Source organism: Macaca thibetana, chromosome 12, assembly GCF_024542745.1.
Source record: "Macaca thibetana thibetana isolate TM-01 chromosome 12, ASM2454274v1, whole genome shotgun sequence".
Classification (NCBI taxonomy): domain Eukaryota; kingdom Metazoa; phylum Chordata; class Mammalia; order Primates; family Cercopithecidae; genus Macaca; species Macaca thibetana.
The window spans coordinates 99,124,239-99,142,481 of NC_065589.1; the positions used below are offsets into that span (position 1 = coordinate 99,124,239).

At 38.8% G+C, this 18,243-nt stretch overlaps 1 protein-coding gene across 1 annotated transcript in view; it reads left to right on the forward strand.

Moving 5' to 3' along the window:
- LOC126932656 (uncharacterized) overlaps nucleotides 1–18,243 on the forward strand; it is a 262,990-nt gene that overhangs the window by 61,265 nt on the left and 183,482 nt on the right. The window contains exon 3 of the mRNA XM_050751745.1: nucleotides 2,858–2,900. Coding sequence (XP_050607702.1) covers nucleotides 2,858–2,900 — 43 coding nt within the window. The remainder of the gene's footprint in view (nucleotides 1–2,857; nucleotides 2,901–18,243) is intronic.

Consider the following 18,243-nt stretch of genomic DNA (forward strand, 5'->3'; position numbering starts at 1 on the left):
CTTGGTGAGAGACAGAAGATGTCAAGGAAGATGAACTCTCAATTATGCAGCTCATCCCAGCTGTGCCAAGCAAGTGGGAACACCCAATACACAAGATCATTTTCCAGGACTCAAGGCTTTTGTTTTTCCATAACCCTGAATCCTGGGACTGGAATCCCAAATGTCTTGACATGAAAATAATTTTTTTTAAACAAGATGAAATTTCCCATTTATCACTAAATGAAATTCCCCTCCAGAGGAGAATGCCTTCATAGATTTTCTGCTAGGATCCACCTGCTAGAAAAAAAAATACCTTAGATACATTATAAGAATTGCAGAATTGCAAAAGCAATAACACTTTACCATATTAATTAATTTTGAATTACAGTCGAAGTCTTGTATAAGTGCATATGACATCCATGGTAATGCCAAATTAATTCTTTATGATCAGTGCTATTGCAATCAATACTAAATGAATTCATAATGATAAGATACTTAAAATAAAGAGTTACCACAAAAACAATAAAAAGACCATCATCATCCCAACTATAGCACACTAATAAAGTTTTAGCTCAATAAGCTAGTGCTATCCATGACAATCAATGGCAGATACTTAATTTATTTCTACTTGTCCCTGTCTTACTTTTCCTGTAAGGGCTGTGTAAAGCATACTCCTTTGATTCTACCGTAAATTGTGTAGAGAGAAATAAATACAGTACTCTTATTATTCAATAATTTTGCTGTAGCATTTACTTTGCATATCACCTCTGCCAAAGAACTCATGGCAAATTATACACACCAATCTAGTTCCAAATGGATTCCTTTTTGTCTCTATTTCCTCCTCATGAGAACTATGTAATCTTCTCTGAATCTCCTCTCCTCTTTCATTGATGAAGCTATTTGTAGTACGTATGGGGTTAAAGACTAGAAGATGACTTCACTGGTCTTTACATTTGCACTTTTTCATTTTAATAATGCCAAAAGACACTGTGTGGATGGAAACTAATGACTTTATCATATCTATCCTTTACTGTGCATTAAAGAATCAGTCAATCCTGAAGATAAGAAGTAACAACATCCTCCCTCCTCCCTCCCTCCGTCCCTCCCTCCCTTCCTTCCTTCCTTCCTTCCTTCCTTCCTTCCTTCCTTCCTTCCTTCCTTCCTTCCTTCCTCCCTCCCACCCTTCCTTCCTTCTTTCCTTCCTTCCTTCTCTCTCCCTCTCTCCCTGTTTGAGCATCTTCCATATGTCAGTGATATTCTGGCCTGGGCCCTAGAAATAACAAAAAAAATTAATCCTTACCTTCTAGCTTAGATAGAATCATGAAAAGAGTACTGAGCTTGGTCAGGCATAGCAGCTCAAGCCTGTAATTTCAGCACTTACAGAGGCCAGGTCAGGAGGATTCACTTGAGGCAAGGAGTTGAAGACTAGTCTGGGCAACATGAAGAGACCCTGACTCTATTAAAAATTAAAAAAAAAATTACTGGAGTTGGCATCAGGTTGAAGCAAATCTTAGTTTTTAAATTTTATTTGTTATTTGATCTTGGGCACTGTGGCAGAGGCAAATTTCATTTCAGATCTTTTCTTCTTGGGAACATGGACAGCTATACTTCCCAAATCCCTTGCATATAAATGGACTGTATGAGTAGTCCTGGGCAATGAATGGTGTGTAGAAATTATGTGTGTCACTTCTGGGCTAAGCTAGTGAAACTTCCTATGTACTAGTTCAGTCCTTTCTTGCCCATAACAAGGCCTCATGTTGGGGTGGTAGAGTCATAAGATAGAAACAGCCTGGATTGCTGAGCCCCTGTGTATTAGTCAGGGTTCTTCAGAGAAACACAACCAAGAGGATATAAAAGATGACATAAAAGAAGCGATTTAACATGGGAATTGGCTCATATAGTTATAGAAACCAAGAAGTTTTATGATCTGTTGTCTGCAAGCTGGAGAACCAGGAAAGCCAGTGGTGTAATTCCAACCGAAGACCTTAGAACCAGGGGAGGTGACAGTGTAAGTCCCAGTCCACAACTGAAGTTTTGAGAACCAGGTTGGGGCTGCTGGTGTAAGTCTAGAGTCCAAAAGCTGACAGACAGGAGCTCCCATGTCTGAGGGCAAGAGAAGATGGATGTCCCAGCTTGAGAGAGAGAGAGAGAGAGAGAGAGAGAGAGAGAGAGAGAGAGAGAGAGAGTGTGTGTGTGTTTGGTTCTTCTTTTCTTTATTGGGTCTGCTGATTCAAATGCTAATCTCTTCTAGAAACACCCTCATAGACATGCTTAGAAATAATTTCTACCAGCTATCAGAGTCAAGTTGACTTAATCCAGTCAAGCTGACACAAAATTAACCATCACACACTTTGCAAGGAAAACAACTGCCTTGGAAGGTACCTAACCTGTGGTGGACTTTGTGTGTTAGAGAAACAAAAGTTGTTTCTTTCTTTAGGAGTTGCTTGCTACTGTACCATGAGTCTAACCAATCCTATCTAAAATAGGTAGGTGACCTCTGTGAGTATTCATTTCTTCATCACAAAACAGGGATAATGTATTTCTTACTTACATAATGAAGTTCCTGAGAAAATCAGTGAAGATAACTAACGTATCATACACACATTAATTAAGTCAGAGTTATGCAATGGCTGAGTTGAACTATTCTGGATTCAAGAATTATAACTCACAATTTCATAAGATTCATTTGGCCCAGGTATCTGTCTGTCTATCATAACACCAGGAGATGTTGTTTAACTAAAGATTTTAGAAAGATGAAATGATTTCTTGAAAGTGATTAAAGCTCATGCTCTATAATGAGAGTTGCATGTAAGTTGCATGTAAAAATATGAGTTGCCACGATGGGCTCTCATACGGGTCTCCTGTTTCTCTTCCTCAGGGCTGGTGATACTCACACACTTCTCTCATCCAGAGCTTCATGGGTGAGTTCCAAATTCTTCTGTCCCATGATCTGCATCAAGGCATCTAATTTATACTTAAAAGCTTTTGTTACTAAGCTTGGACTCTGTCCAAAATAACCACTCACTGCATGCTGTTATTGCCTACCATTATTTTTTTAAAAATACTTTTCATAATCTGAAGCTACCCTGTATTGAATGTTTACTATGAGTTTCCTGCTGCTAGAAGGTAAACTTAGTGAGATCAGAGACACAATTGTTTTTTTCACTATCACATCCCCATTGCCTAGAAGAGTGCCTGGCGTACAGAAGACAGTCAATAGATATCAGCTGAATAAATGAATGACCTAGCATAGTAGACATTCAATAAATCAGTTGAATGAATGAATGAGCTGGCATATAGTAGGCATTCTATAAATATCAGGAAACAGATAAAGTGATGGTAAAGAGTGATTGAGTATGGAATGAGTATGTTTGTTTTTGTTTTCTTTTTTTTTGGTAACAGATAATTAGAAAATACCTTTTCTGAGCAACTGATGACATTTGACCAGAACTGCAATGATGAAAGCAGGACTATTTTATCTACTAAGAATTATAAGCATAATGCCTGCGACTAAGAGTTTTTCAGTGCCTGGGAAAGTGTTTCAGGCCTGGAAAAATATTACTGGCATTAATTTATGAAAAGAATACAGCAAAATTGAAACCAACAATATTTATTTAAATGCATACAAAATGTCAATTGTAACTAATCAACTGCAACTCAACTGTTATCATTTTATATAAATTCTACTCAATATGCAATGTGAGTATATTTTAATATGTTTGATCTGATGTGCTTAGAACCCACAAGAATCTTGTTAGATGGGAAAGAGCTAGTTGTGTGAGAATATTGGGGAGGAATATTACAAGCAGAGAATGCCTCAAAACAGAAAAATGAATTCCATGTGACTGAGGAAGAAAAAGAAAGATGCGGCCAGAGAATAAGGCGTGAGTGAGGGAGACTGGTAGGAAATGAGGCTGAAATCAGACAGTGTCTGGATTGTGCAAAGTTTTACACAGTGTAAGGAAAATGGACATATACTTCTCCAGACACTCTTCTTTTTCTGGTTCAGGGGTGTGGGTGTGAGTATGTGTGTGCACACTGCATTATATTTTTCAAATGTGTTTGCCTTTGAGGAGTTGTTTAAGCCAGGGATAAAGGCTATTAGTTATTTTTCTATATGCTCTGGCTATCCCTATACACAGATTATTGCCTCAATGCCACCACTCATATTCTTAATCACTCATGCATGAAACAAGAGCATCCTATACGCTAACTAGCTTTATCATGGTAGATTCTTGATTTTTGCACTTAAATCCAATTATATTTGGCGTGTTTTGGTTTATCTCACTCAACATGACTTCAGACAGTTTCAAAGCCAAGGAGGAACGCATAAGTATTCGGGCAGTCATTGAAGGCAAGAACCCGTCACCTCTTCTTACCTTATCATGGGACCAATGGTTCATTCAAGAGCTTATGCTCAACCCAGTTGCTCCAAGGGCCATATCATTTATACTTGTTTCATGATACTGTCCAGTTACCACTGAATATGAAAATATCTTAAAATAATTGCTTTATCAGGTGTGGATCAAAACCTTCTTTTATGTCAGTTGGTGGTGGAGGCAGAGGGCAGTTTAGTGCTTTGCCATCCAAACCACAGAATATCTTTGCTGCTTTATTTTTTCCTTCAATTGTCATTGAAAATAACTAGTCATAATGCCTTTGTAAGCCTCGCCCAGCCTCAGCTATGCGTAAATCATGCTCCCAGACAGGGCCCCTTGGTTTAGAGGTCTCATTGTGGAAGTGATTTAGGTAGAGGCAGGATCATGAATAAAGAACATTCACCCTCTTCTTCAGAGGCAGGGGCGGGAGAGCCCTTCCCAAACATCTCTTTTCAGTACCAGTATTTGGCTAAGAGCTTTAATTTCGTTAGACAAATGGGGGCTGGGTTTTTCCATGCATCTCAGCCTCCTTTTAATGTGTAAATTACATAGGATTTGCCACTCATTACAATGGTGATATGATTATTGGCCTCAAATAGACCACACTGCACAGGCCCCCAGTGATAGGCCAGCTCAGAAGTGGCATGTGTGGGAAGCTTTGGACAGCATATGTCTGCTGATCACAAGCCTTCAAAAGAATAGAATCCACAGACGCGAGGCTCCCACTGGCTTTACTCAGAGTGCTTCACGGAAAGTTGATTTCTGGGTGGACGTGACATCCTGAAAGGTAACGATATAGTTACAAAGTGAAAACTGCTCGGGGCCGCAAGGAGTGGCAAGGAGAATGCTTTTAGGATTTGGAGGCAGAAGCCCTAGGCCTGGCTGTTTACTGAAGAAAGTCATGTCACTGAACTCTTTTTTTTTTTTTTTTTTTTTTTTTTTTTTTTTTTGAGACGGAGTCTCACGCTGTTGCCCAGGCTGGAGTGCAGTGGCGCGATCTCGGCTCACTGCAAGCTCCGCCTCCCGGGTTCCCGCCATTCTCCTGCCTCAGCCTCCTGAGTAGCTGGGACTACAGGCGCCCGCCACCGCGCCCGGCTAATTTTTTGTATTTTTAGTAGAGACGGGGTTTCACTGTGGTCTCGATCTCCTGACCTTATGAACCTTAGTTTCCCCACTCACAAAATGAGGATAATAATGCCTCCCCAATACCTGCAAGTTATTAAGGAACACTATTTGTTGATACTGTGCTAGGTATGACTGTGCGGGGCAATATCATTCCCGTTGTCTCATTCATTCCTTAAAATAACCCTTAGAGGTAGCTATGGCTAAGCACACTAAGGAAAGTTACAGAAGCCAGTGCAGCTCCCCCAACCCCCAACAAATGCTTCATGGACAAAGAGCTTTATGGAAAAATATATAGCTTAGAAGATTCTGTACAGTATGTCCTGTGCTCCTCAGCCAGTTCTTAGAAAACCACAGTGCACATTAGCACATTAAAGGCTCTGAGAAGCTCCTTATTAAAACAACCTTTTTATTTATTTATTTTTTAATCCAGAATTTCCTTTGAGACCACCTTCCCTCCTCCCTCACCCCAACAAATGCATACACCCAGCTGCCTAGGAGCTAAGTCTCCTGCAGAGGCAATAGCCCCAGAACAGTTTCTGATTTGGAGATGGACAGACAGGAGAACATCAGAGAGTCCCTGTAAGGAGGCATTGTCAGCTTGGAAGGGGCTGGCAGAGAACTCTGTGAACACGTGATTGTGATGGGAGGCCCATTCTGGTACAACTTTACCACTCTTTGAGCGTAGTATGGGAGGAGTTTATTGTCCCCCCACCCAAATAAAATTTATTCTACACGGATGGAATATAATATTGGTTCTACTTTTTCCCATTCATTCATTCATTTTGTATATTTTTTATAAACCCAAATATATCCCCCATCTGTGGTCTGTATCATGCCAGAAATTTAGGTGTTCAGCTACACAAGATGAATGTCTTGGTGGATGTACACCGAATCAGACTCTCAAGAGCGGCTACTTCATTCATGGCTTCTACTTTCCATGACTTTCCTCATTTCCATCAGCATAAATCGACCATGGTACTAAGATTTTATACTTGCTTAATTCTTTGTATTACAAAGCACACACATTTCTCATACATTTTCAGAGTCTATTCCTTCAAACACTAGGTCAGAAAGATGTAAATGCTTCTGAAAGAACAAGTATGTGTGCTTATTTTTTAGGTGGCAGAGAGGTGGTTTTATTGGAAATTCTGGGCTAATGAAAAATGATTTATTTAATACAGGACATCTTACAGCTTTTAATGTACACTGTGATTCTCTAAAAGTATAAAGGAAAAGCTAAAGCATACATTTCCCAAGCTATCTGTTTAGCCTTAGAGCTCTTAGTCCGTGGAGCATTTTTTTGGGAAATGTTATACTGGCTGTTTTCCTCTAGTGTGTACAGCAAAGGCTACCTCTGAGAGTTATAACAAAGGAATGGGGTGTGCTGGTGCTACTGCCTAGCACAGTGGGTGCCCAGTGGGGATACAGCAACTAGTGTTCTCTAACAACACGTAGGAAGCAGGCAGGCCTCAGCCTCTCTACCCATCACCCTCCAACGGTGACTTGCTTTCTCATCTGGCTGTGACCTGGGTTAGTTCCTTGGCTCCGGTTCCCTGAGTCAATCCTCTCTGGAACTAGAGGCCAGCTTGCCTTCCACCCCCATCAGCTGGGCCATGCTCTTTTCTCTTTCCTTAGGCCCTGCCAGCCAGTGGGCTAGGCCGGGTCCTACTTCTACTACTTTGTCCATCATCCTCTTCGAGTGACAACTCAGGTACTGCTAGATGTTGAGAACCACTTTCCCCTAGAAAAGGTGCTACTGTGTCTCACTCTCTGATAATAACTTTTAGATATTCATGCTGGCTTGATCTGACCTTGGCATTTACTATCTCAGTGGACTGGGTATAGAATGTCCCAGCTACTACCTCGCCTGTCTTGGTTCACTCTATGCTGCCAGATGGGAACTCCTGGTTTGCTACATGGCCAGGGCTCCTTGCATTTTGATTATCTTGGAAATTTTCCAGAACTATGTCTTATAGGTGAGTAAATTTATACTTACTTATATCAGTGTCAAGTGGCAGGAGATGGCTAGAACTCTGGTCTCTAGACTACTAGGGTGATTCTCTTTCCACTATACTACTATACTTGATACACAATTATTACATTTCTGTTTTGCTTACTGGGAAAGAAAGATGACTCATGCAGAAAAGTTTTGCCATAACTTTTTTCTGGCCATTTTATGCACACTAAGTGTATAACTAAGTTTGGCCATTTTCACCAACTCTCTGTGTTAGGGAGACTAAATCCTATACAACTGATTCTTCTCAGTGACTCATGTCTGAAATCATGGTTCCTTCGATAAAATGTAGGCTGAAGTTTTCTAGGGTAACCTCTGAATGCCAGACTCACTCCCAGTAGGGAAGAGCTTTTGAGAAAGAGCTTTCCTAAATAAAGAGACTTTATTGTCTCTAATGCCTCTAGCAGTGAGCCCAGAGAAAATGTAAGGACCATTCCAGGCCAGTTTTATGACACCTGGAACTAAGGGCTAGATGCTGGAGACAGGGTTTTCTCTGGTTTGCCTGTAGGCTTGTCCATAGAGCAGAGTTTCTCACAGATGTACCTCACCTTGATTGGCTTGACCATGCTCCTGCCCAGAAACTGGGGCCAACTGTGATCTCTTGGGGCTCTGAACCCTGTCTGGCTGGAGATGATATCATTGCTCACCAGCCAATGTCAAGGATAAATACCTGAATATTGGCTTGGTATGCTGAGGCCAATTAAAAAGCTAGGATACTTGATGAGTAAACCTAGGATTGGCCAAGCAGCAATAAAATCACTAGAGGTTGCTAAGCACCATCATCAGTATATCAGGCATCTGAGAAAGTGACCTACTGAATCTTAAATAGCTCACGTTTCAAAATCTGAAGAAACAGGTTCTGTGAATAAGAAGATTAAGGGATTGGAGTTTGGGCAGTTCTTCGTAAAATCTGGCCAGATCTTCAAATTTCATTTCTGTATCCAAACACTAAACAAAGGATTATGTTTATTTTGTTAAAAATAATTGTGCTCGTAATGGGAGGGGCAGAGAAAGGACGTCCTTGACCCCAATGCAAAACATGAATTTTTGATAATTTATTTTCTCTTAAACTATTTGGGATTAAGGATATACATTTGAGAGACAGGTGAGCTATGGTGAAAGCCAGGGAAGAAAACACAGTTAAATGAATTCCCCAGAGAGTAAGCCTAGGACCGTGGTGTTAGTTTGCGCACAACTGTGCTAAGAGCAATAACTAGCAACTGAGTTTTTCCTACCTGATTTCTGGAAACTGTACTGATTGTCAATCGTCAAACAAATTCTTTGTTCTTTGCCCTAAACTACTGGTGCCATTTTATGAATCCTTCATCAAAAACTTTGGGAAAAACTATAGTATATAATACAAAACATTTTTATTTCATTATCTTTGCTGAGATCAATGAGTTTAACTTTCAATCTTACTACATTTTGAACTGCTGCAGATGGTGTAGGTGGCAAATATTACACATTTGGTTAGAAAACATCATGGATATAAATACCCTTGTCTTTTTCCCTAGGATCAGTGGAGAGCTTTAAGAACAGGATAAATACCCATCTGCCTGGAAAATTGCCTGGAGGCAGGGTGATGGACTAGATGTCTTACTTAGATTCCTTCCAACCCTCTGATTCAGAGCCCTCCTCTGTTGCCAACAGTGAGTTCTGGTGGGATACGTCCAGGACTGCAGCCCCTTCTGCATGTGTGCATAATGCCCCAAGATTTTTCGTTGAGTTTAGTGAAGAATAAGCTCCCTTCTCCATCTGTATGGAAATAGGCTGCTTCTGAAATGCTATTTGCGGACTTCATTGGAGGGTGTGGGTCTAATCAGAAATGATGAATGGATGAACACTAATGGATTTTTTGGAGAGGTCACTCTTTCAGGGGGCTAAGCATCTTGATTTGTGCATCTTTAAGGGGTGTGGTACAGAGCCCAAAGGCATTACCTAAGCTCACCTGCCAGGTGATGGCCTAGTGGGATCATCATGGACTTGGGCCAACAACTAGACACTGTTGATGGCAGTTACACCTGTGCAGATGCAATGTAAGTTTATAATGGAAGTGGGTACCCCATTCATGGCTAAAAAGTCCTATTTACAAGCCTCGTGAGTAAAGAGACAGCCATACACTTTTGTTTTCAGATATGTACATATTTATTTTTGTTTTTATTTAAGTTTTAAAGCAAGCTGTATACTCTTTAGAAAATTTTTAAGGAAGTAGAAATATATGAAGACTGAAACAAAAATAATTCTAAATAATTCTAAAATAATTCTAAATAATTCCTCAGCCCAGAAACATTCACTGCTAATGCTGTGGTATACAGCAGACACTTGAAACTTGTGAGTGGACATACTGAGCACATGAAAAATGGACACATTCACCCATCCCACCATAGCCTATAAGTCATCTCTAAAGATTGAGTAAATTATAGTGGAAAATTTAAGTGCCCACTTCAGAGCACTAAAAATTCCTTTTAATTTTTTACTTGATAAGTAATTTTTGCATTCTCTGGAATACAGGCAGAAAAGTTTCATGAGTTAGTTTTTGTCACTTTCAGGGTAGAAAAAATGATGAACTCATTCATCAGGCTCCCAACTTCCATAAGAAGCATCCCTCCATCGCTGTTCTGCTCCTGCCACAGTCTCTCCACTTCCATGACCAGCACTGGCTGATTGGGTTCTATCCAAACTCATCACCCTCTTTTTTTCTTTTTAAGATTTTGTGAAAAAGATGTCGTGTTTTCTTTTAAATAATTTAAATCACTTTGCAGAGTGTTACTTGATTTCGTAATAATAAAATCCTTCTGACAAGTAGCTGCTGGTTGGCTGCCCTGTTACTCTATGTAAACTGATCATCCCTCCACACCAGAGTTATACACTTAACATCTCAAATTCATACATCAGCAATGCAACTGATTTGTATGTTTTATGAACTTTGAGTTGCTCATGATTAGAAAAGTTACATATGCATATGTTAGAATTTTATTGTTTTTCTGTCTAGCCTTTTTCTCTCTAACTCTGTATGTGGGGTGTTGTATGTGTGAGTATGGCTATGTATGTACAATGTATATACAGTTCCTGCATGTTATATTCTTAACTATTGTCAGTGGAGCATTTTTCCAGTTCATTATGAGTATCCATTTATTGATTTATTTGTTTGTTGTATATTGTTTGTCTTACCCACCACAAAATACACATCATCAGAACATACACATTTTACTGTTGTTCATTGTTATATCCCCAGCATCTAGAATAAGTCCTGGCGATAATAGATACTAAATAAACATTAGTTTATTGAATAAATGAATGGCTAAAATAGCCACTGGATATATAGTTTCTTTTCTTTTCTTTCTTTCTTTCTTCCTTTCTTTTTTTTTTTTTTTTTTTTTTTTTTTTTTTTTTTTTTGAGACAGTGTCTTGCTCTGTCACCCAGGCTGGAGTGCAGTGGCATGATCTTGGCTCACTGCAAGCTCCACCTCCTGGGTTCACGCCATTCTCCTGCCTCAGCCTCCCAAGTAGCTGAGACTAAAGGCGCCTGCCACCACGCCCAGCTAATTTTGTTTTTGTATTTTTAGTAGAGACAGGGTTTCACCGTGTTTGCCAGGATGGTCTCGATCTCCTGACCTCATGATCTGCCTGTCTCGGCCTCCCAAAGTACTACGATTATAGGCATGAGCCACCGCGCCCGGCCTACTGGGTATATAATTTTTGATGATTGAATAGTATTTCCTAATAGAGGTATAAACACAGTTTAGTTAACTATCCTTTTTAATGTTAATGTGATATAATATTTTTATTAACATAAACCATGTTCTGAGGAACAAAGATCTTGGTCACTAGTTTTGATTTTTCTGTCAGGATAGAGTCTAGATGTAGCGTTTACTAGGTTGAAGCATAAAAAAGATACGAAGCCATTACAGCTTAATATTTTTTGCCCATTTTTCCCCTCAGAACACTAGCAAAGTTTTACACTCCCATAAGCAATGAATGGAAGTTCTTGTTTTATGTAGTAACTTTTTTCAACTTTCTCAATTCTGGAATTTGAAGGAATTTCATTTCTATTGTGGACATCACATTAGTCAAGATCTCTCTAGCTCCTGGAACAAAAACTTCCAAATCTTAACACCGTAAGTGTTTTTTTTTCTCTTGTTGATGTCATGGTGTGATGTAGCTTGAGTCACTCTTCTGGATAGCAGCCCTCTAAGCAGGGACTCAGGGATTTGAACTCTTTTAATCTACCATCTCTGAGATCTCTGAGTGCTGCACTTCTGGATGAATAAGTGTGTGTGTGTGTGTGTGTGTGTGTGTGTGTGTGTGTGTGTGTGTGAGAGAGAGAGAGAGAGACAGACAAAGACAGAGAAAGGAATCAAGTGGTATATTTATTTTATGACTAAGCTCAAAGTCAAGTATATATATCCACCCACATTCCATTGGCCAGAACTCAGTCATGTGATCATACGTAGATGCAAGAGGAGCTGGAAAATAGAGTCTCCCTGAGTACCCAGTTGATAAATAAATTGTACGTTGAAACCGATTCTAAAAACATCTTTCACTTTTTGGATAGCAGAAGAGGATAGGGTGCCTATTATTGATCTGATGCCCCTGATTCTGATCAAGTGTTCTACACCCTTCACCTCCTGTGACGGTGGCCAGCATGTGTCCAGTAGTACTCACAACATAAAGACGAATAAACAGAACAAGCACCAGTCTTGTGAGATGAAGTTGCTTGTCCTGGAATTGAGGAGAAACGCTATTCAATTTACCCACCTTTAGAGTTCTCTTTGGTGTTCTGGAACAATTCCAACTTGGATAATTGCATTCTGCTGATCTAAAATTCCCCTGTAGTTTCCTTCGGATGAGCTAGCCTTCATTTCCCTCTCTGCACATCGTAGCATAGTGTTACTGGCACCCAGTGATTGCTCCATTCTGCAAAAGAGCTGGTTACATTTCACCACCAGGAAAGTGATCCCTGGGTAAATATACAGAATCTGCAGGTTTCTTTGGTTTCTTAAGCGTAGAAACATACATTTAATGGATTAGTAAAATTAGTGACTTGAAACTCTAGGTAGTGGAAGAAGTTAGTAATTTTCTGTTACGCTATAAATTTAACTCTAGAAATTAAAAAAAAAAAATCTTCTCAAGGATATGTAGTCTCTTTTGACCCAACAAATAATAGAGTACATTTTCTGTTGCCAAATATGAGATTCTGTAACGATGTATTCAATGATGTCTATGGGATTTTTGCTATATATTTATAGCACTATGTTTACCTCTATCCAAAATAATAAATTCTTTCTCTAGCAGATTTCAATTAGTAGAATTAACATTTAGAAAACTACTTTTTTTCTCCTAGGAATATTTACTTTGATAAGTAGTCTACACCATCCCCAACTAAATGCTTATGTGTGCTAAAATGGAAAGGAATGATATTAATTTTCATCCAGAAATAAAATACTGCTTGGTGGTGGGCGATTCCGTTAAAAATTGAAGGTCAATTTGCAATTAAAGGGTCTTTTAACAAAGTATCAGAATAACGTACTGCTCATTGGGGTGATGAAAACAGGAAAAAATATGGCTGTTGAGCAATTATTAAGGTTGAGCTTGAAACTTGTAGAAATCTTTTTTCTTGTCTAAAAAAATATTTTAAAAAAATCCAGGCTTACTTCTGACTTTCGAATTTCAAAGCTCCTGTAGCCAATGGAGGGAGATTTTCTAACAGTAGGGGGTTATCCTATTAAAATTCATCATGATTCTCCTTCCTGAAAGAAGTAAACAAGAATCAATTTTCTTTAGTAAAGAAGTTGGCTGAGATGCAAGTTGATCTAGGGTAGACTTGATGGATTCATATGAAACATTTACAAAATAATTCAGAATCAGAATACACAATTTACAGGGAATTCTTTTCCTTTCCTTTTCTTGGGCAGGAGGGAGAGGAGGAAAGGAAATCTGTATGAAGGAAGAAGAGGAAAGCCCATAGCACATACAAACAGATTTTGTAGTTTTTAATTCAGCTAAGCCACGAATGCATGGAAGATGTACAGTACTGTAATCATCTGGCTAGATAGATGTAATTGTATCTATCAAACTAAATACAACATTGTTAGATGACAGCCAAGATTGGATTGCATATAAGGGTCAGACAGAAACCTAGAGTGACCTCATTCCTCTCTTCTCACCATGGCTGTTTTCTTAGTCTTTGATGGGGACCCATTTTGCTAACCATGTAAAAGCATAAACAGTAACACTGTCTTTTTGTTCTATGCCAACAGCCTTTCTAGAGACCATGTTCCGTTTACTTGGGCTCGGGGGATTAAGCCTGCCCAGGCCTCCCTTGTATTTGAAATGTATGATATTGATATCAGTGCTTAGAGAGAATCAGGCCTCTGCGATGAACAGATCATGCCTGGCTCCATAAAGTCTACATTGCATGGAGAGATGTATAGGCTGGATGGAGAAGGGCCAAGTCAGGCTTTCGCTCTGGAAAGCAAATATTAGGGTAATGAACTAAAGAGTTTTTTTCCTAGCTTAGTCCTTAATGTTCGATACATTTCCATGGGCTATGGAAATGTGAACTTCTGAGTAGTTCTACACTGGCTGTCGAGGCTGTTCATGGTCATCTCATAGATGATAGCTGGGCTATCAGCATTAATGTTTCTCTGCCATGCTGCCTTTAAAACAAGCATGCCCTTCCCCCTTGCTCATTTATAAGCAGTTGGAATCTATTTTCATGGAGCTCTTCCAATCAGGATCATATCCAAACCATTTTGGTTTTTTTGAACCTTCCGTACTATATTTACTGTGTTTAATGAAAAGTCTGGATTCTCCCCATGCTAAGTAGTGAATCTAGGATGGATGAAATATTCCACTCGTCCGTCGCATTTATGGAAAGAGATAAAATAAACAGAAAATGTGTGGCTCTTGAGCGAGCTACTTCATCTCCCCATTCTTGTATGCATTTTCCATCATTCTTCGGTACCCTGCTGCCACCGAGTTATACAGTTCCCATTGTTTGTGGCTTGTGCTTCAGAGAGGAACAAGGCTCTGCTGAAGGCAGGTTTGTCTTGTGCCTTAGCATAAAAATCCATGCCACTTTTGCATATGCTGTGTGTTAAATTTAACCCGGTTAACGCCCCTCTGCCTGAGCTTTTGGAAAAGAGTCTCAAATTGTCACATGTGAAGGGACACTTCAGTGCTGATCTTTATTTCCATGAGATTAAAAATGAAACATGTAACCACAAAGCTGGTTTATGTCATCCCCCTGTCGGAGTCAGCAGTCATGCCAAAAATTAGATATTTGATAGGTTTGTGAGAGAAACAGATGCAGAAGGATGCCATTCCCACAATTTAGACTCCTTCTTATCTTTAAGCTAGAAAGAACATTCCAGATGAAGAAAATCTATTTTATTGGCTTTAAAAAATAGCAAAGAAAATGCAGAAATAAAAAATGGTAATTTAAAACTGATGTCATTCTTGGGGACTTATAAACTGCAAATTGGTATTTCTAACTAAAAAAAAAGTCATTTAAGACATGTTTACTTGATGTTTTCATTTGTGCTGCATTCTTACCTCAGCTATGGAGTTATAATTGAGAGAAAATATCCACGAGATATGTTCACATATAGTAACATGTGGATATAGGCAAGAAAAAGTAGAAAGGGAAACCATAAACCTCCAAAAGGCTAAAACATCCAAAAAGTATTCTCTCAGCTTTTTTTTTTTTGGAAGCATTTTGTGTCCCATTCTTTTTATTTAATTCTGCCAGCTGTCTGCTAAACAAATCTAGCCAGGTGGGGCTTACAATCCATGACTGAAAAACCTACTAGTGCAGCTGTCCAGCTTGCCCGGAGGAAGAATTCCGACAAATGGCAGGAACGAAAAGATTGTTTTGTTTTCAAGAAAGTAGCTCTTATACCTTTCTTGGGTTCAGTTTTTGTTCTGTTTGCTTAAGTTAATTCATAGCTGCTAAGGTTTTATGGTGAAATAGAAAAATAACATCACCCTTTAAAAAATCCAGGATATTTTTGTTATAGTCCAGTTTAATTTACTGTAAATTGCCCTTAAATAAATGCTTTATTTTATATTGCAACCTGGCACTGAGCTGTCCTTTTTTTTTTTTTTTTTTGAGTTGCTGATTGCTAACTCTCTTCCTCTTAGGCGGGTACAAATTATTAGTGAACTGCGACTGAACTTTATTTCTAAATATCGCATAATTAAATACAGGGCTATTTAAAGGTGAAGGTTGGCACGGCTTGTCTGTGAGCAGAGGAACAGAACAGGCTTCTTTGCACCGCATCGTCAGTCGACCTCAACTGTGAATTTCTAGTCAGCAAATGGGCGCTTCATTTGGTGCATTTGAGCAGAGGATGGGAAGAGCTGCGCTAAAAATGATCACATCGCCATCTGATCTACAGCTCTATCGATGACAGATCAACACGTATACCACTCAGTTACTTTCCCTATTTATTTGACATTTATCGATTCAGTGAATCTCAACGTTTTTATGAAACCTGCCTAAAATCTTATTATCTCATGAAAAAGGCTGCTGGAGTTATAGCTGGTCTCGGTCTTTGGTGCCAGCACCTGTTCGAGAGATATGATACTCATATGCAAGATTAGGACACGGTGCTGATTGCAGCCAGACTTCTGTAACTCTCCCCAGGGAAGTACCTGGGATGCCAGTGATGCCCATCAGAGAAGCAACCGCAAACCCGGTGATCTTTGACACGTACAGGAAAGCACTTACTATGTCCATTAGCCGGCTGTGATTTGTATATAAGTTTAAAAGAGAATGAGACTCAGTGGGGCAGTAAGAATTTTCTTAGCAAGGGAATATGTCATACCATAAACTGATGAGGATAATTGGCTAAATCTCAGAGTGAACTTGGCAAAGAGCTAGAACTAGGAGATTGGTGTATTCAGTTGATTGTTCTGCCATTTATAGGGGCACAAGGAAACAATGCCCATAGTCTGAGTTGTGTGGATCAAAATGGCATCCAAAATAAGCAAGTGACATCAGACAATTGCTCAAGTTGCCTTTTTGCCTTTTGTTATATAACATGGCATGAGTGATATCAGCCCGGGTGCTCACAAACCAAAAAGAAAGAAGGCCAATTTTTCATGAGGAAATCGAAATGCTGATGCAGAACTAAACTTCACCATTTGTTGTTATTTACTGAAGGACAATAATGAGGAATTTGGGGCACAACTGGTATAGATGCACAACAGTAACGTACCACAAAACAGTAATGACATTACTTAACCCTCAGAGGATTTATAAATGCATTTAAATGTTAGCATGAATTAATTGTGCAAAGATGCATTAACAACCAGGTTAAAAGAGGTAAAGCATCACTTCCCTCTCTCTCTCTCTATCACCCTGGAAACCCAGACCAGGTTCCCCTCATACAATAACATCCATCTGTGTCTTAATTTATATTTCCTTTGGAAATTTAGACTTAACTACTTTTGGACAGTGTGATCGGCCAACATGTTGCTACAATAGTAACTTTATGGGTGAGCAGAAATAAAAACGAAGAAAAAAAATTCCTGAATATTATAAATAAAATATCGTTTGCTCTCAGTACCCTACCCTGATAAGAGGAAAGAAAGAATATCCTCTTAAGAAAGAATACCCCAAAACCTACACATGTAAGAAGTGGTGTTTTGCAGAAAAAAATAGAAAGGAAATTCCATAACGTTTCCTCCCTTTTCCTTTCTTTCATTATGTATGCACGTGCATATGAATCTGTTTAAATTTAAATTCTCTTTAAATACATCTTTAAATGTGGGCAAGGATTGCTCCATAATAGAGTGCAGACAAGCAAATCCATAATATATACATTTTCTCCATTTAGAGATTGATGAATGGAGAACCAAAAGAATAAATATTTGATAGTTGTAGAAATTGAAATTCGTATATGTGTTTGACAAAAATCTTAGATTTCTAATTTCTAACCATGTGGTCAATTTAAACCAGTATTATGGAGATGGTAAAGTTTTCACTGATGTTATCTCCATTAACAAAAACATTTACAGTAGGACAAAAATTTTTCAGTACAAAGAAAGTTGGTAATTAATAGAATGATTGGTGCATTCAGATATAGCATGTCTTTTTGTGAACAGAAATTTCATACAGCAAATGCTTCTATGATATAGTTAATCTGAAGCACGATGTTAGGTTTGTTGTTTTACATTTACATGGGAAAAGGGAGACCAAATATCTTTAGTTTTATGTCTTCTTCTTTAGTATCCTAGGCTGTCCTTCCAAGAGCTGTATTTTAGCCTTCATGCAAATTGTTTCCTTTTTACTAGTTCTGCATCATTTTCTCAGCATTTTGCTGACTTCCCACCCCCAGGATTGTGAACTTGATTTAAACCATGTCTCTATGAAAAAAATTAACACTGAATCTTTATCATGTTTTAAGGATATTTTTCTTATAAAAATAGTGGTGTGTTCTTAAAATTATTCGATCCAAACATTCAACAAATGTGCCTTACTAATAGCATATAAAACATAAATGTACACATTCTGATTTGATACTAGAGGAGCACAAGACAGAAGAATTTTGCAAGTCTTCCATTCTCACGCACTAGTTTTGGCATCTTTTGGATTACGGCCCAGTGTACTAACAGTGTATTTCTGTATCACACAGGTAGAAGTGAGAATTTGAGGCTCATTTAACAGTGTGAATTTTCCCAATGTATCACAATTACAGAGACACCTGTGCTTTCTAACTTTTTGCTGATCCACTCTGA